The sequence below is a fragment of the Pelobates fuscus genome, chromosome 2 (genome assembly GCF_036172605.1).
Source record: "Pelobates fuscus isolate aPelFus1 chromosome 2, aPelFus1.pri, whole genome shotgun sequence".
Classification (NCBI taxonomy): Eukaryota; Metazoa; Chordata; class Amphibia; order Anura; family Pelobatidae; genus Pelobates; species Pelobates fuscus.
The window spans coordinates 295,088,386-295,108,788 of record NC_086318.1 but is presented as its reverse complement, the minus strand read 5'-3'; the positions used below and the strand labels follow the sequence as shown (position 1 = coordinate 295,108,788).

At 41.8% G+C, this 20,403-nt stretch overlaps 1 protein-coding gene across 1 annotated transcript in view; it reads right to left on the bottom strand.

The window, feature by feature from the left end:
* TRDN (triadin) overlaps positions 1–20,403 on the bottom strand; it is a 781,460-nt gene that overhangs the window by 581,698 nt on the left and 179,359 nt on the right. The window contains exons 27-30 of the mRNA XM_063441781.1: positions 18,255–18,308; positions 14,561–14,620; positions 6,920–7,105; positions 2,971–3,030 (exon numbers count right to left, since the gene is read on the bottom strand). Of these exons, the coding sequence (XP_063297851.1) occupies positions 2,971–3,030; positions 6,920–7,105; positions 14,561–14,620; positions 18,255–18,308 (360 nt within the window). The remainder of the gene's footprint in view (positions 1–2,970; positions 3,031–6,919; positions 7,106–14,560; positions 14,621–18,254; positions 18,309–20,403) is intronic.

Below are 20,403 nucleotides of genomic sequence, written 5' to 3'. Positions count from 1 at the left end.
AGTCTCCCTGCAAGTGTAAAATCATAAAATAAAGTTAAAAAAAAAACAATCAGTGTAAAAAAAATTATAATATGTGTATATATATGATATATATACATGTATTATATCTATATATATAATATATGTATATGTATCATATATATAATGTCACACTAAGTGTATTTTTATATTTATATATACGTATATTAATATAAAAATACACTTATATTTAAATTACACACGAATATATACAATATATATAATAACTATATATATGGTATATATATATTATTATAAAATACAAATAATATGTTAATAAAAATAAATAACAAAAAATAAAAATAATTTTTAATAATTAAAAAAAAAATATATATATATATTCAATTTTATTCTAACAGTATTTTGATATGGATATATATATATTTATATCAAAATACACTTAGAATGTAATGATATATATATCTATGTATAAATAAATAAATAAAAATAATACGAAATATACATATGTCCACATACAAAATTACATTATTAATTTCATAAATATACACGTAGACGTCAAATATATAAATATGTATATATATTAAAATTCTACGTGCATATTTATGTAATATTTTTACCTAATTAAGTAATTTTAATGATTGCAATTTGAGGGACCTGCCTGCCAACCCAGGCCAAAAGTCCAGATAATTTAATTTGCTAGCACTGTGCTTAACCCTGTAACTTTCTATGACACCCTAAATCCTGTACATGGGGGTACTGTTTTACTCGGGAGACTTCGCTGAACACAAATATTAGTGTTTCAAAACAGTAAAACATATCACAGCGATGATATTGTCAGTGAAAGTGAAGTTTTTTGCATTTTTCACACACAAACAGCTCTTTCACTGAGGATATTATTGCTGTGATATATTTTACTGTTCTGATACACTAATATTTGTGTTCAGCGAAGTCTCCTGAGTATAACAGTACCCCACATGTAGAGGTTTTATAGTGTTTGTGAAAGTTACAGGGTCAAATATAAGGCTTGATTTTTTTTATTGAAATTTGTCAGATTGGTTAGGTTGCCTTTGACAGCGTATGGTAGCCAAGGAATGAGAATTAGCCCCATGATGGCATACCATTTACAAAAGAAGACAACCCAAGGTATTGCAAATGGGGTATGTTCAGCCTTTTTTAGTAGCCACTTAGTCACAAACACCGGCCAAAGTTAGCGGTTTTTGCATTTTTAACACACAAACAAATATAAATGCTAACTTTGGCCAGTGTTTGTGACTAGGTGGCTACTAAAAAAGACTGGACATACCCCATTGTAAATACCCTGGGTTGTCTACTTTAAAAAATATGTACATGTTAGGTGTGTTTCGGGGATTTATGACAGATAACGGTGTAACAATGTCACTATTGATACATTTAAAATATATATATATTGAAACAGCAATTTCCTACTTGTATTTATAGGCCTATAACTTGCAAAAAAAAGCAATAAAGCATGTAAACACTGGGTGTTTTTAAACTCGGGACAAAATTTTGAATCTATTTAGCAGTTTTTTTCATTAGCTTTTGTAGATAAGTAAAAGATTTTTCAAGTAAAAGTCCAAAAACATGTTTTTTTTTTTATTTTTCACCATATTTCATTATTTTTTTTAAATACAATATATGACATAATATAAATACTGGTATGTAAAGAAAGCCCTTCTTGTCTTGAAAAAAACAATATATAACTTGTATGGGAACCGTAAATGAGAGAGCGGAAAATTACAGCTAAACACAAACACCACAAAAGTGTTAAAACTGCTCTGGTCCTTAACGTACAAACATCGCAAAAACAGGCCGGTCCTGAAGGGGTTAATGGCTGTGTGTTGTTATTTTGAGGGGACAGCAAATTTACACTGTTATACAGGCTGTACACTTGCTACCTTACATTGTAGCAGAGTGTCATTTTTTAATTGTTGTCACATGAAAAGATATAATATTATATTTACAAAAATGTGAGGTGTGTACTCACTTTTGTAAGATACTGTATATAGATGAGCAAAAGCAAGCATTGTTTCATAATTCATCTCTCATTTCTGCAGACATACAACAACAAATGGATTATACTCCAATAGAACCAGAGACGAAAAAAAAAGACAAATATATTATTGATAATTAAGCAATTCTAAATGTTAAATGATTGTATGTAATATATATGTATCATTCATTAATCATGTAATGTTTCCTCCAAAAGTATATATTTTTTTTCTTTAGGAAGAGTATACTGAGTTAAACTGTAACTATCATTATTATTTTACTATGAAAAATAGGTTAATGTCATTTTAAATCACTTCCTCATCATATCCCTTTACATATAATTTGTATATTCAAAAGTAATGTGCAATTCAATTCAATATAAAGAAAATTAAGTCAAATAGACAGTACAATATGGGGACATCTCCCTGCTTAGACAGACTGACATTGCTGCATTAGATACATTAATTAATGAGCGTGACTGCTCGGATATAAATGTGCGCAGTCATTAAAGGATGCATATCTAGAACCATACAAGTGATACATTGTGTAGTTTAGCATCTATTAGAAGGCTAAATTGAATATTTTAAAAGACAAAAGGTGTTATAGAAAGGTGGGAAGCAATGCTGTAATTAACAAAACTTTCCTACACCCATTTGTCCAGTTTGAATCATTATGCAGGATTGTAATGATGTAAAGGAACGATCTTTGCAGCTTTTCAAAGGTTGTACTCACACATCAGCATCTAATTAGACTTTTATGACTGGGAAAGACCATTAATAAGACACTGAAAGAATCCTAACTCATGCAGATAGAGGCGCAATTAGCAATTAGTTTGATGCTTAAATCCAGAAAGTCAGAAACCTTTCTCTGGCTCTATCTAATCCAAACAGAATTTAGTAAGGGGGGCAGGGGGGGGGGGTCTTTCATGTAAGCAGGGTTTATATTAAGCCAAAGCAGTAAGAATTTATAAAAAATATATACCTGTAGAAATATTCCCTTGAGAATACATGTCAACGACATAGCGACAGAATTGATATTGATCTAACAGAGCAAAAAGGGAAAAAAAGACCATGAAAAGATATTCATTAACACGTTCATCTTCTTTGAAAAAAAACTAAACAAAATCCATGGGACTCAACTAAAAAAGTGCTCCTTAACATGCCGTAAAACACTTCATGAAGTATAAAACCACTTATTAACATCATTATATAATTGATGATCACAATTAGTTATAATAAAATTGCTAGTAAAGTTAAACATTCATTTGGAATTTGAGTTGCTTTAGGTATAATGTTCAACATTGTATTGTAGTTACAGTGCTGAATTAACCATCAGTTAATGTAGGCATTAAAATAACCAGGAGTGTAATTTATGAGGTATGGGATCAGTAGCAAAACACAAACACTTGAGAAATGGCTAACTCATACTGAAATGTAATTTAAGCACTAGTTAAAGTACAGTTTTTATGAGCTAGACCAGGGATAGGCAACCTTTGGCACTCCAGGTGTTTTGGACTACATCCCCCATAATGCTCTTACACCCATAATGCAGGCAAAGCATCATAGGAGCTGTAGTCCAAAACATCTGGAGTGCCGAAGGTTGCCTATGCCTGCGCTAGACTAATGTAACTTTATGGCAGTTTCAATTAATGCCTGGTCTTACTTAACACAACACTGCAAAGCAATAAAAAGGAAACATAAAACCAACATTAATGGGACACCCTAAGCACTAACAGCCATTTCGGGGTATAGCTCATGCCCTTGCAGTCTCACTGCTAAATGATCTGCTAATTATGAGTTAAATCACTTTTACTTCTGTATATGAAGCCCTAGCCACACCTAACCTGGCTGTAGCTCACACAGCCTACATGGAAAAAAAGTTTTTATTTTCAATAAGATTTTACAGCACAGTGTGTTTACTTTAGATGCTGGTATTTTCTGCTCTGTTAATTGAGTTCTATGAGGCCACTAACAGAGCAGGATATAAGACAATCTAAATGAAAGACACTCTATGCGAAGTGTAAAATTCAACAGAGGGACTGCAGAGGAATGATCTACACGCCAAAATCATTTTGTTAAACTTACGTTTGTTTGGTGGTTAGAGTGTCCATTTTGGTAACCTGCTCATGCTGACAAGCAGATGTTCATGTAGTAAAACCATGTGATTGTTTGAGTCCAAATTAGTTTTTTCAACTTGTTTAGAGAGTTTTCTGTACCATTGTGACGGATTAGACACAGATAATGGTAAATGTTTTTACATAATTTTATTTTATTTAGATCTGATAGAGTCTGATGTCAGTATTAATTACACTACTCATTTAATTATTGTTTTCTAATATTGACAGAATATTGTTTGCAAATAATACAAAACATCAATATAATAGTAATAATTGTTTTTTCAAAGTTGGCACATTCAGTCAAAAGTATACAGCATAGTGCTTTATATAGTTATTTAGCCTTTAAACATTTCTCATTTTATAGTGTTACAACCTGAAATTTAAACTTATTTTACTGCATGTACCTGATTGCACATATTCTTAAATAGCTCCAGACAACTTTGAGTGGTCATATTATATAGATTTTTTTTTTTTGTCGAAAACCTGATAAATACTTTACAGACCTGCTTAACCAAGTCATGACGAAAAACAATGAATGACAGACATTGAGATTGCTTAAAATGGCAACACTGTCAGATTCAGACTTGGCGTATTCAAAAGAGGAGTTCTTAGATGCTCTGGATGCATATGCAAAACTTGATTTCAACATACAGATCATGCTCCTGAGGTCTCACTGCTCAAGTCTCTGCCCTTTAGGAGTTAAACCACTTGGTTTATGCAGCCCTAAGCACACCTTCTCTGGCTGTGACTTGCATAGCATCCCTACACACTGGCTGAAAATAAGTTTGCTTTTTAAACTTCCCTTATTGCAGTATGTTTAATTTAGAATTTCTTAACTCCTGCTCTGTTAAATGTCTACATAGAAACATAGAAACATAGAATGTGACGGCAGATAAGAACCATTCGGCCCATCTAGTCTGCCCAATTTTCTAAAGACTTTCAATAGTCCCTGGCCTTATCTTATAGTTAGGATAGCCTTATGCCTATCCCACGCATGCTTAAACTCCTTTACTGTGTTAACCTCTACCACTTCAGCTGGAAGGCTATTCCATACATCCACTACCCTCTCAGTAAAGTAATACTTCCTGATATTATTTTTAAACCTTTGCCCCTCTATTTTCAGACTATGTCCTCTTGTTGTGGTAGCTTTTCTTCTTTTAAATATGGTCTCCTCCTTTATTGTGTTGATTTCCTTTATGTATTTAAATGTTTCTATCATATCTTCCCTGCCTCGTCTTTCCTCCAAGCTATACATGTTAAGTTCCTTTAACCCCTTAAGGATACATGACATGTCTGACACGTCATGATTCCCTTTTATTCCAGAAGTTTGGTCCTTAAGGGGTTGACCTTTCCTGGTAAGTTTTATCCTGCAATCCATGAACCAGTTTAGTAGCCCTTCTCTGAACTCTCTCTAAGGTATGAATATCCTTCTGAAGATACGGTCTCCAGTACTGTGTACAATACTCCAAGTGAGGTCTCACTAGTGTTCTGTACAATGGCATGAGCACTTCCCTCTTTCTACTGCTAATTCCTCTCCCTATACAGCCAAGCATTCTGCTAGCATTTCCTGCTGCTCTATTACATTGTCTGCCTACCTTTAAGTCTACTAGAACTTTCAGCTGCATTCTGCATGTGATTATAACAGAGCAGAGGATAAGAACTTTTAAAGTTAAAATACTTTGCTGTTGAAAATTAATCCTTTTTTCATGAAGGATGTAAAACAAACAGGGAAGTTGTGGCAAGGGCTGCATAAACCAAGTGCTTTAGATCTTAAACAGCAGAAGGTTGACTGGTGAAACTGCAGGGACATGATATATACACCAAAACTGCTAAAGATATATGAGGAACATTTCTGCCTCTACTACTTTCCATGGAACGTTGGCAGTTCCTTCCATTTGCTCTCCTGTGCTAAGCCCTGCAGTGCTGGGCTAGCTCAATGACTAACAGTTTATCAGCCAATCAGTAATGCATTTTGATGCTTGGGCTTAACTTAAAGAGATAACTTCCGGCTCTCTTTCGGAAATATTGGGGCAACAGTAGAACCCAATAAGCCCCAATTATGATGAGGGGGTTGTGGGGAATGCCAGGGCATTCGTGGCAACATAGCCACTACAGTGCGCTTTTTTGTTTATGGTGCTTAAAGAGTTCTTTTAACTGTTGACATTGTAGTTGACATTGTAGTTGCATGTAACAAAAAAAAAAATATTTTTCAAAAAGCATTTGCAAAAATATATAAAAACCACAGTAAAAAATATATAATGGAGGAATCACCAATGCATTGAACCTGCTAGTACCACTGGTTTCCATGGCAAATATCCCACTGTTAGTACTTTACACCATTTTTAAAAACAGAATACTTTGATAAATCTCTGCCTATTTGAATAAAGAGTTAATATACTGTTACAAAAATAACAGTGTGTGAGCATATTTATTGCATGTGCCTGCATTTTATTTTGTCTACAGAGCCCAGATATATTTATAAACAAGCTGGGCACATCACCTTTGAAGCTAGAAAATATTATCTTTTAGCACTTATACTACTACTAAAATATTTATCAGTGCTTATTGTTATTACAGATATAAAGAAAATGGATCAGTTGAAAAAGGGCATTCCAAATGAATCTCTATACAGCCAAACCATTGTTTCTTTTCAAGTTCTTTAAGCTGTGATTTCTATATAATTGCATTTGGGTTCAGCTTTCTCAGCTTTCTCAGTTTGAGACTTGGCTTTTCTTCACCTTACACAAATCTTTATTCCTCTCTTACTCTTTTACTCCGTAAGATCTTCAGTGAGATTCTTTAGGGATATTTTACCTTGCTTTGCGGCTTTTGTTTCCACTTTATCTGGATGCTCTTCTTTGGTCTTGGATTTTGTCTTTTTCTCGTCTAATAGTTTAGCTTCTTTTACTGTGTCTTTTGTTACCTTTTTGACTGATGTTTTAGGTTTTATATATTTCTTTGTCTTTTCTTCTGCTGGGGAGACCTTTGCTTTTTTCTCATCTAGAAAACATAAAATCCCAAACGATGTTAGAAAACCAAACTAAAAATAAACATTTTCATCTCAAATGTGCAGAATCATGATTTTCTTTAGAAGCTATGTAATTATATCTACATGTTAACATACATTTGGAAGAAGCAATTATTTTTAAATGTGCTTAATTGTATGTTTGAAGTTCATACACACTTGTGCATAAGAAAGAAATTAAATAGACAATTATTATTTGCCATTATCCACATAACAACAAGCAAGGTAATATTTTAAAGTGACAATGTAGGTATTATAACCACTTCATTTTATTGCATTGCTATAGTGCCTGGCAGAGGCGGCTCTAGACTTTATGAGGCCTTAGGCAAAACGCAAACATGAGGCCCCACTAACAAAAAAGTGTCACATATACACATTGATGCACTGTCTACCTGTGTATGTGCCTGAGAGTGTGTCTGACAGAGAGTATCCTTGTGTGTGTGAATGTTTGCGTTTTTGTCTGAGACCCTATGTGTATGGGGTAGCTGATGGTGAGAGGGAGCAGGGGGTGTGATGGTGAGAGGGAGCGGGGGGTGTGATGGTGAGAGGGAGCGGGGGGTGTGATGGTGAGAGGGAGCGGGGGGTGATGGTAATGTGAGAGTGAGAGGGGAGGTAATGTGAGAGTGAGAGGGGAGGTAATGTGAGAGTGAGAGGGGGGTAATGTGAGAGTGAGGGGGGGGTAATGTGAGAGTGAGAGGGGGGGTAATGTGAGAGTGAGAGGGGGGTAATGTGAGAGTGAGAGGGGGGTAATGTGAGAGTGAGAGGGGGGGTAATGTGAGAGTGAGAGGGGGTAATGTGAGAGTGAGAGGAGGGGTAATGTGAGAAGGAGGGGGTGATGGTGGGTGGGGTGAGGCTGAGGGTGGTGACAGAGGGTTATGCTGAGGGTGGTGGGGGGTGATGCTGAGGGGGGTGATGCTGAGGGTGGTGGAGGTGAGGCTGAGGGTGGTGAGGGGTTAATGCTGAGGGTGGTGGGGGGAGTGATGCTGAGGGTGGTGATGCTGAGGGTGGTATGGGGTGAAGCTGAGGGTGGTGGTGGGTGGTGAAGCTGAGGGTGGTGAGGGGTGATGCTGAGGGTGGTGGGAGGTGAGGCTGAGGGTGGTGGGGGGTTATGGGGGATGGTGAGGCTGAGGGTTGGGGGGGTAATGGTGAGGGTGGTGGGGGGTGAGGCTGAGGGTGAATGGGTAATGTGAGGGTGGTGGGGGGTGAGGCTGAGGGTGAAGGGGGGGTGAGAATGAGGGTTGTGGGGGGGGGGTAAGGCTGAGGGTGGTGGGAGGTGTGGGGATGGTGAGGCTGAGGGTGGTGGGGGGTAATGGTGAGGGTGGTGGGGTGAGGCTGAGGGTGGTGGGGGTGAGGCTGAGGGTGGTGGGGTGATGGTGAAGGTGGTGGGGGGTGAGGCTGAGGGTGGGGAGGGGTGATGGGGAGGGTGGTGGGGGTGAAGCTGATGGTGGGTGTAGCTGAGGGAGGTGGGGGTGAGGCTGAGGGTGGTGATGGTGGGGAGAGGTGATGGTGATGGTGGTGGGGGTGATGGTGGTGGGAGGGGAGGCTGAGGGTGGTGGGGGTTATGGGGATGGTGAGGCTGAGGGTGGTGGGGGTAATGGTGAGGGTGGTGGGGGTGAGGGTGGTGGGGGTGAAGCTGAGGGTGGTGGGGGGTGATGGTGATGGGTGTAGCTGAGGGTGGTGGGGGTGAGGCTTATGGTGGGGAGGGGTGATGGTGAGGGTGGTGGGGGGTGATGGTGGTGGGGGTGAAGCTGAGGGTGGTGAGGGTGATGGTGGTGGGGGGTGAGGCTGAGGGTGGTGATGGTGATGGTGGTGGGGGTGAGGCTGAGGGTGGTGGTGGGTGTAGCTGAGGATGGTGGGGTGAGACTGAGGGTGGTGGGGGTGATGGTGAGGGTGGTGGGGTGAGGCTGAGGGTGGTGGGGGGTGATGGTGAGGGTGGTGGGGTGAGGCTGAGGGTGGTGGGGGGTGATGGTGGTGGGGGGTGATGGTGAGGGTGGTGGGGTGAGGCTGAGGGTGGTGGGGGTGAGGGTGGTGGGGTGAGGCTGAGGGTGGTGGGGGGTGATGGTGGTGGTGGGGGGTGATGGTGAGGGTGGTGGGGTGAGGCTGAGGGTGGTGATGGTGGTGGTGGGGGGTGATGGTGAGGGTGGTGGGGTGAGGCTGAGGGTGGTGGGGGGTGATGGTGAGGGTGGTGGGGGGAGGTGGTGGGGTTGATAGTGAGTGGTGGTGGGGGTGATGGGGGGGTGATGGTGGTGGGGGGGGGTGATGGTGAGGGTGGTGGGGTGAGGCTGAAAGTGGTGGGGGGTGATGGTGGGTGGTGGGGTGAGGCTGAGGGTGGTGGTGGTGGGGGGGTGATGTTGAGGGTGGTGGGATGAGGCTGGTGGTGGTGGGGGGTGATGGTGAGGGTGGTGGGGTGAGGCTGAGGGTGGTGGGGGGTGATGGTGAGGGTGGGGAGGGGTGATGGTGGTGGGGGTGAAGCTGGGGGTGAGCCTGAGTGTGGTTGGGGTGAGGGGGAGGGAGAGCCTACCTTTCCCTGGTGGTCCAGTGGGCTCCCTGGTGGTCCGGTGGCCACTGCTCCCGGTCTGCAGCTCCGCAGAGCTGCAGACCGTGTAGTCTCGCGAGACTTCAGAGCGTTGCCGTGGTAACCCGCGGCAATGCTCTGATTGGCCAATTCTCGCGAGCCACATGGTCTGCAGCTCTGCTCACTGCGGAGCTGCAGACCAGTGTCTGCGATGGTGGCCGGGCAGCCAGGAGGGGCCTCGCACCCGGCGGCATACCGGGCAAGCCGCCGGGCCCCCTCCTGGTGCCAGGTCCTCGGTCACAGACCGAGGACCTGACACACTCTGCCCACAGGCGGTTTAGGCGGCCGCGAGGCCCCAGCCAGCGCGAGGCCTTAGGCGGCCGCCTAAACCACCTAATTAGAGAGCCGCCTCTGGTGCCTGGATTACGCTAGTGTTTTCACTCTATTCAGTGTTAAACCATTTTCGAGCAGTTAAACTCTAAATAAGGTTTTCTGGCCCCTACTGGAGATATGACAGGGATTATAGACTTCCTTCTAGCCATAAAAATCCAAAACCACCAATACATGTGATAAGGTGAAAGTAGCAGCTGACAATCCTCATTTTTCACAAGCAGCACAGAGGGTATAGGCAGCTGGGCAGGGCCAACCCGTCCATAGGTTCTGGTGGGACCATGCTCCAGACGGCCCTGTCATAATCTAAGAGCAGTTGGGGAAATAACAATAACAATGATGGTAATTTTTGATGGAATATGGCAAAGTAAGTTTGTTCTCTGCATTGTGTCCATGTTGCAATATTGATATACTCATAGAAAACAATTTCATATCAATAACTTTTTTTTTGTAGTTCAATTTATTTTAATGAAATAAAAGTTCAATATTTCAGACATTAACATATGAATTTAGTGTAACAACAAACACAAATGGATGTCAATAACTTTTTGGACCTAAGAGCCACCATCCACTTTATTTCAACAAGGGTATGCAATGAGGGCAGTTTATGCATTTGAGGTATAACAGCATAAGTGATATTATATATGGGATGCAGTGCGAAGAATTTAAGGAAATGTTTTTAGCTACATGATACCTTAGTTGAACAGTATGTAGGTACCTATGATATAGTTGTCAGCAAGAGTAGAACAGAAGATTTATTGCACAATAACAAGGTTAAGAACTACAAAGTTTAAAGACTGTATTTTTTCCATGCCTTACAGTAAGCAATTTAAAGAAGTTAAATCTATTGTAAAGAAGAATTTGCCAGTTCTGTAAGCTGACAAAAAATTGTTGCCAGTAGTTAAACAGGGCATTATGTATGTGGCACGAAAAGCATCAACCCTAGCCAAATAGTTATTGGCTTACATACAAAGGACGTTTTAAGGGTGGAAAAAAAATCCATGCAAGTTGTGGATTTGTTTTGGAAATTGGACTTTTATGTCAATGGCCACTGGCATTAATCTTCCAATACAGTTGTATATTAATTACAAAGCAAGAAATATTATTTACTTGCTAACAAGTAGTTTTTGGGAAAAAAAATATGTATATATTGGTAAAACAATGAGAAAATTTAAAAAATGGCTCAGAGAACACCTGAATAATATTAAAGCTAGTTATAATATTCTGAATGTAAGTAAACATTTTACTGTATATCATAATGGGGATTTTTTTTTAGTTTCTGGTAATGAGAAAGAGAACATGTTTGCTAAGACTTATATTGCCTCCAAGAGAGAAATGTACTGTGTTTTTACACTGAAAGGTATTGCTTTTCTTAAATATTGGATAAAAGTGAACACCATTATGCACCATGTTTTGCTCTGTGGAGTTTTTGAACACCGCCATGTGGCTTGTAAGATATTATTAAACAGTCTTCCACAAGGGAAACTGATGTAACAACCACACATACACATTTCAGACTTTTTTTTTGTTTCCATTGGTGAGGTGTAGATGATGAAGAGGGCATTTAAGTACTGGTTTGTCTTAAAGGTGGGGTCAGTCTGATATGCAAGTGGCACAGAATCTCATGGAATAGCACAAGTGAACTTTAGTATTTTGTGATGTATATGTAGGGATTATCATTAGAGCAAGCTCATTGAGTGTTGGTCCCTTCATGGTGCTTTCATATACCCTGTTTTGAAGCATTGTAATATTATAGTAACATTATCATAGTGGTGGCTGGTAAAGTTTTAATACGGTGAGTCGCCAGACTCCTCCCCCAGAAGTTTACTCCTCCCTACAGAGTACAGAGATACTCCTACAATACAGAACGCTGAGCATAATGCAGATATGCTCATGCAATAAAACAATCTGGCACAACATAAATATATCTATAAAATATAATACAGAGATAACCATACCACAAAGAAAGCTGATAAATAAATAGAGATATAATACACAGAGCTGTGCACAATACCGATATATCTGTACAATACACAGAGCTGTGTAGACTGCAGATATACCTATACAACAGGTAGAGCTGTGTAAAATACAGAGAAGTAGCACACAGAGTTGGGCTCATTAAGGAGATAACTATCCCACGCAGCCAGGGTCACTGTAATGGTTTACACAGAGTTGCAATACAGAAATCCCCAACACAGCACATATATCTGTAAAATGTTTTAGTGTTATCATAAATATTGCTGTTGTTATCAAATATGTGAGCTATTCCACACATTGTGTGCACATGGTTAAATCATCAAGATGCTGCTAGACTCCAACAATTTCAGCTATGTCCGACTCTCTATTTGCTCTCAGCACACAGTGTAGAGACGATTAAAGCAGCAGGATACTAATAGACCCCTGTCCTTATTACCATTGTAGCTGGCAATACAAATAATCTGCAGTGGCTATATGAAGCCAAGAAGTAGCTGACATGGTTAACAGAATTAGCAATCATTACAGATTGATAGAGATTGAAATCAGAATCAGATCAGTCCTCAGAGTCACAAGCCTAGTCCTACAGTTGAAGCATTTTCAACTTTTTAACTAACTGCATGAGTGTCTCAGGTCTCAGAGTGACTGAGCACTTTAAAGAAGATGACGGGTATGGGTATATCCAGTAGAAGTTATCAAACCTATTAGGGACAGATATCACAGTGCTTTGTGTCAGAAATGTCCCCATCACCTTGTCATCCCTTGGCAACTCAATGTTAATTCCTAAAAGTCCTTCTTAAAGGACACTAGCTGAGAAAAGGGCCGCTTTCAAACCAGCCTCATTTTTTGACATGCCTAGATGTTCTCCAGTAAGCTTATCCAAACACCTACCAATTAGGGGTGAAGGGGCCTGCAGAACTGAAATATATTACAGAATTAAAAAATACTCTAATTTTATCCCATATTTTTTAGGCTTACCACCCTCCCCTCCAGAAATAGAATCTTAGTGTTTATAAACTACTGCAAATAATGTAATTCTCCACCAGAAACTGGTGGGGCACTGCCCCAAGCTTTCGCTGGTTTATCATAATTCAAATAAGAATAGAAGAAGCTAGTATAGTATATTTACATTAGGTATATCTGGTTTATTTAGTAATAGCTTAAAAATGGCCTGCTAATTTAGAAAGCTATTTTAGTATTTCCTTTGTGGTTGAAGACCTTTAGATGTGCCTAGATATATATTTCACTTTTAATCTGCTTTGTGCGCTAAAGATGTATTTATTCTAGTATGTTGATTATACCACCACAGCAATGTTGCATTTTTTATATTAAACACGTATAACTCATTTCCAAAATTGTCATTACTTTTTACCAGCCAGTCACAACTCGCTAAAATGCCTTTTGCTACTTTTAGCGAGTAGAGACAGTAACCAGCCTGCAAAATTTTGCAAATAATGACAGGGAGTTACAAGAGGAGGCCATTGAAAGCTATTCAAAATGGAGCCACCAACCGCTAGTTTGCAACTTGTTACTACTGTTTAATGGGTGCCGCCAACTCAATATTAGCTGTATGGCATTACATTAATACCCTAAAGAACATATCAAAATATATTAAACCTTACCCCCATCCTCTTTGTAGGCACCAAATATTTGCTACCAGTAATATAGGTGGGGATAAGCCCTCCAGGGAGTAGATATCTGCTCCATGCACAGGATACGCTTTACTGGACTGCCCCATATCAATACATAAAAACCAAACCCCTCTCTCCTTTAACTGCATATGCAAGAGATTCAAATGTGTATGTTATTTCTAATGTGCCATTATGGAACAGTTGTGGAGGGGTAGTATACCAACTGAACAGTATGTTATACATCTGTTCTTGGGACAGTAGGCATACAGAGACATTAGCTTAAGGCTCCCATATTTCCTTCCAAGAGTCACCCTCCAATACCTACCCTAAGTCCCATTCCCATTTTTCAGTGTATCATACCGGACATCACTTACTGGAGCTAGAACAAATATTAACCCCTTAAGTACACAACTTCTGAAATAAAAAGGAATCATGACGGAATATTTCAGTCATGTGTCCTTAAGGGGTTAATAACTAAGTGATATAAGACCTTTTTTTCCTGTACCTTGTACATGTCTTCATAAAAGGTTAACTAATAATATGCTGCTCTTTTGACTGTATCCTGTTGGGCAAAATCTCGGATCTTAATGTACTAAATAATCCTTAGTATTCAAGGAGAAAGAAAAACGACTACAGAGGAGACTGGGATCTTTCTACACGTTTAATTTACTTTGTATTCTATAATAGAAGGTAGTTGGGCTTACAATCCAGAATAACAAATCTCGTCCCAACTACTCTATCCTTAATATGTAAGGGTAAGAAGAAGGATGATGATGCAGTTTATGAAGTACTGTCAATATGGATATTTATTTAGCTTGTCTTGATATTTGGATTGTATATTTAATACATGGATATTTGTTAAAAAAAAAAAAGCATACATTTTACTAAACAATATTTTTACTATAGAATCAATTACAAACCTTTAGGTGGAGTCTTTTCTGTAGCTTTTTCTTTTTTCTCTTGCTTTACTTTTGTAACTTCTGTAAGACACACAAAGAATTGGCAGATGGTTATTTGAGATAAAATGAAATTTTCTTGCATATCATTAACAAGTTAATCTTATTATACACATCATTTTTCTTTATTTCAAACATACAAGCACACAGATTATGATGGCATTTATGAATGTGAGATAGTGCATGGTGTATACCAGTATAAACTGTGATGGCCCTATACTCAGGGCACAACTGGGGCATACATATAGCTCGTATCAGTAGTGTACTAACAATAAAAAATGATATCCTAAAAGACTACTTCAGTCTTAACTCAAACTCTAAACACTAGACCAGTGATGGCGAACCTTTTTGAGCCCGAGTGCCGAAACCGCAATACATGCCAACTTTTTTTTCCTTAAAGTGCCAACACGGCAATTGCGTGTGTGTGTGGGGGGGGGGGTGCGTGTGTGTGGGGGAGGGTGCGTGTTGTATGTGTAAATGAGGGGTGCTGTGTGTGTGTATGAGGGGTGCTGTGTGTGTGTGGGGGGTGCTGTGTGTGTGTGGGGGGGTGCTGTGTGTGTGTGGGGGGGTGCTGTGTGTGTGTGGGGGGGTGCTGTGTGTGGGGGGGGTGCTGTGTGTGGGGGGGGAGTGCTGGGTGTGTGTGGGGGAGTGCTGGGTGTGTGTGGGGGAGTGCTGGGTGTGTGTGGGGGGAGTGCTGGGTGTGTGTGGGGGGAGTGCTGGGTGTGTGTGGGGGGAGTGCTGGGTGTGTGTGGGGGGAGTGCTGGGTGTGTGTGGGGGGAGTGCTGGGTGTGTGTGGGGGGAGTGCTGGGTGTGTGTGGGGGGAGTGCTGGGTGTGTGTGGGGGGAGTTCTGGGTGTGTGTGGGGGGAGTGCTGTGTGTTTGGGGGGGTGCTGTGTGTGTGTTTGGGGGGGTGCTGTGTGTGTGTTTGGGGGGGTGCTGTGTGTGTGTTTGGGGGTGCTGTGTGTGTGTTTGGGGGGGTGCTGTGTGTGTGTGGGGGGGGGGGGTGCTGTGTGTGTGGGGGGGGGGTGCTGTGTGTGTGTGTGTGTGTGGGGGGGGTGCTGTATGTGTGTGAGAGGGGTGCTGTATGTGTGTGAGAGGGGTGCTGTGCTGTGGGGGGTAAGGGGTACTGTGTGGGGGGGTAGGGGTACTGTGTGTGGGGGAGTAGGGGTACTGTGTGTGGGGGAGTAGGGGTAATGTTGTGGAGGAGTAGGGGTACTGCTGGGGGGTAGGGGTACTTCTGGGGGGTAGGGGTACTTCTGGGGGGGTAGGGGTGCTGCTGGGGGGGTGGGGAGGTGCTGTGGTGGGTAGGGGTGCTGCTGGGGGGTGGGGTGGGGTGTTGCTGTGGTGGGTAGGGGTGGTGCTGTGGTGGGTAGGGGTGGTGCTGGGGGGGTGGGGTGGTGCTGGGGGTGTGGGGTGGTGCTGGGGGGGTAGGGTGCTGCTGGGGGGGTGGGGTGGTGCTGGGGGGGTACGGTGCTGCTGGGGGGTGGGGTGGTGCTGGGGGGTAGGGTGGTGCTGGGGGGGTGGGGGGTGCTGGGGGGCTGGGGGGGTGCTGGGGGGTAGGGTGGTGCTGTGGGGGGTAAGGGTGGTGCTGTGGTGGGTAGGGTGCTGGGGGGGTAGGGTGCTGCTGGGGGGTGGGTAGGGTGCTGTGGTGGGTAGGGGTGGTGTTGTGGGGGGTAGGGGTGAGGCTGTGGTGGGTAGGGGTGGTGCTGGGGGGGGTAGGGTGCTGCTGGGGGGGTAGGGTGCTGCTGGGGGGGGGGTGGTGCTGCTGGGGGGTAGGGGTGGTGCTGTGGGGGGTAGGGGTGGTGCTGTGGTGGGTAGGGGTGGTGCTGGGGGGTAGGGTGCTGCTGGGGGGGGTAGGGTGGTGCTGTGGGGGGTAGGGGTGGTGCTGTGGTGGGTAGGGTGCTGTGGTGGGTAGGGGTGGTGCTGCAGGGGGGTAAGGGTACTTCTGGGGGGGTAGGGGTGGTGCTGTGGTGGGTAGGGTGCTGTGGTGGGTAGGGGTGGTGCTGGGGGAGTAAGGGTACTTCTGGGGGGGGTAGGGGTGGTGTGTTAGTATCCCACCCCCTCCTTTTTACCTCCAATGAAGTGTGGGGGGGGGCACAGCCATCCCTGGTGGTCCGGTGGTGGTAAGTACTGCAGGGGGAGGGATCTGTGTAGCAGCTCCCCCTGTCCTCCCGCGCGATGCTGTGTGGAGCGTTGCCATGAGCTCCCCCTGTCCTCCCGCGCGATGCTGTGTGGAGCGTTGCCATGGTAACGCTCGGCAACGCTCCACACAGCATCGCGCGGGAGGACCGGGGGAGCTGCTACACAGATCCCTCCCCCTGCCTCCCGACCCGGAAGCAGAATAGGCGCCTGCCGTTTCGGGCAGGCAGGCGCCTATTCTGCAGTGATGGCGGACCTGTGGCCGCGTGCCCACAGAGAGGGCTCGGCGTGCCACCTGTGGCACGCGTGCCATAGGTTCGCCATCACTGCACTAGACCTATCTCACTGTCCGTAACCTATTAACTCAAGCCTGAAAACATGTCAATATAAATTATACATAACGGTAAAGCATGCATTAGTGAAAATAATACTATATGTATATATCACTACATTATATTCCTTTTAGATGATTTAACAAGTAATTGTATTTGAACAGGTAGCCTAGATTTAAAACTAGTAGGGAACTTGTATTGCCACTAGTGCAATTAAATGTAATTGTATCCGAATCACAAACCAAATGAAACACTAAATAGATGAGCATGACTATTGTGATTTATGACCCAGAATTCCGCGTGTGGTGGCAAAACAAAAATAAAGGGGGGGGGGGAGGGGGGGAAGAAGAGAAGAAGATGTAACCAAATCTATATTTATATATTACATAGAATATATTTAAAAAATATATATTATATACAAGATTGTTTACTGCTTTTCCTGTTTTCCCCGTTATTAATTAGGTATTCTCACTTTATCTGTGAACCAAATGTCAGGAAAATGAAAATGCGGCTGTACGTGTACTGCAAAATATCAACATAATATTTACAAAATGTATGTATTCTGCATTACACTTATTGGCCCATTTTGCACCATTTTGGTTCATCTAATATTTTTCTATACATAGATTTTTTTATTTTATTTAGTTTTTAAGGTAATATTTTCCTACTTGTTAACCTACTATCCAGAGATTTATAGATTGTACTGTACAATGTCTCTGCCTATTTTAACCTGTCTCCAACTGAAAATTACTAGCCAGACCTTGAAATAAAGAATTATTAAAGTTGTACCATATACATGTAGTATTGTAAAGTAAGTTTGCTACAACAAATTCTGATGCACTTGTTATTTAAAGGTGAACTATTATAATTAATCAAAATACATATTATATACATACATGGTATAACTTTAATAGTATAAGAAAGATTTTAGGATATGATAGAAAGTTACTGAATGAATGAGAAAAGCAATGCAGAGAACAGAGAGTGGAATCAAGGCACATCATTCTCGAGGCAAAATCTGCTATTCCAGTGAGTTCATCTCATTTTAATAGAACACAATGGAATTCATGCCAGCCATGCACATATTTTCTGGAAGTTTAGAGTTTGCTTTTCATCAAAGCATCTCAGGATTTCCCCCATCCTATTAATTATGTGTGCAACACAGATCATATGAAGAAACCTACTAACCTTTAGGAGGAGATGTCTTCTCAGGTTTTTCCTTCTTTTTAGTCACTTCTTTTTCTATTAGTAAAACATGATATATTAAGAATACATTTTATATCTACATATTTTATTTAAATGTATATTTACAAATTATTTCCTACACAATACATACAGTATCTCACAAAAGTGAGTACACCCCTCACATTTTTGTAAATATTTTATTATATTTTTTCATGTGACAACACTGAAGCAATGACACTCTGCTACCATGTAAAGTAGTAAGTGTACAGCCTGTATAACAGTGTAAATGTGCTGTCCCCTCAAAATAACTCAAAACACAGCCATTAATGTCTAAACCGTTGGCAACAAAAGTGAGTACACCCCTAAGTGGAAATGTCCAAATTGGGCCCAATTAGGCATTTTCCATCCCCAGGGTGATGTGACTCATTATTGTTACAAGGTCTCAGGTGTGAATGGGGAGCAGGTATGTAAATTTGGTGTTAATGCTCTCATACTTATACTGGTTACTGGAAGTTCAACATGGCACCTCATGGCAAATAACTCTCTGAAGATCTGAAAAAAAGAATTGCTCTACATAAAAAGTTGCTCTACATAAAGATGGCCTAGGCTATAAGAAGATTGCCAAGACCCTGAAACTGAGCTGCAACATGGTAGGCAAGACCATACAACCATTTCACAGGACAGGTTCCACTCAGAACAGGCCTCGCCATGGTCGACCAAAGAAGTTGAGGGCACATGATCAGCATCATATCCAGAGGTTGTCTTTGGGAATAGACTAATGAGTGCTGCCAGCATTGCTGCAGAGGTTGAAGAGGTGGGGGGTCAGTCTGTCAGTGCTCAGACCATACACCGCACACTGCATCAAATTGGTCTGCATGGCTGTCATCCCAGAAGGAATATAATCTTATAAAGATGATGCACAAGAAAGCCCGCAAACAGTTTGCTGAAGACGAGCAGATTAAGGACGTGGATCACCGGAACCATGTCCTGTGGTCAGATGAGACCAAGATAAACATAGTCAGCTGGTGTCAAGGTTCAGATGGTGTCAAGTGTGTGGCGGCAACCAGGTGAGGAGTACAAGGACAAGTGTGTCTTGCCTAGCATGGTGGTGGGATTGTCATGGTCTGGGTGTGCATGAGTGCTGCCAGTTACAGTTCATTGAGGGAGCCATGAATGTCAACATGTACTGTGACATACTGAAGCAGAGCATGACCCCCTCACTTCAGAGACCGGGCCGCAGGGTAGTATTCCAACATGATAACGACCCCAAACACACCTCCAAGACGACCACTGCCTTGTTAAAGAAGCTGAAGCTAAAGGTAATAGACTGGACACGCATGTCTCCAGACCTAGACCCTATTGAGCATCTGTGGGGCATTGTCAAACGGAAGGTGGGGGAGCGCAAGGTCTCTAACATCCACCAGCTCCGTGATGATGTCATGGAGGAGTGGAAGAGGACTGCATTGGCAACTTGTGAAGCTCTGGTGAACTCCATGCCCATGAGGATTAAGGTAGTGCTGGAAAATAATGGTGGTCACACAAAATATTGACAATTTTTTTGTTGCTAACGGTTTAGACATTAATGGCTGTGTGTTGAGTTATTTTGAGGGGACAGCAAATGTACACTGTTATACAGGCTGTACACTTACTACTTTACATTATAGAAGAGTGGCATTTCTTCAGTGTTGTCACGTGAAAAGATATAATAAAATATTTACAAAAATGTGAGTTGTGTACTCACTTTTGTAAGATAATCTATATATGTTTGTATATAATAGGCAGATAATTAAACAGACTAGGTACAGGCCCTTCTTCAAAATATGATAATTACTAACAAGTGAGACATGTTTATTTTAGAGGCTGTACTAGTCAGAATGACTTGAATGCCTAAACTGCAGACTGTACTGTGGCTTTAAAAAATGGCTGTAAGTTTTGTAGCTAAAGATAAGATTGTAGAGATATCACTCTTTTGAATAAATATGATTCAACTTGGCCACAATTGAAGATAAATACAGAATTAGACAATAAAGCTGGAGGAGTTTTTCAAATGAGGACTGTAGAAATAAGCTGGGCTGGATTTATTTTCATCAATGCTTCTTAGGGAACAAGAAAAATTACACTACACACAAACACACTTACATTCAAACACCAA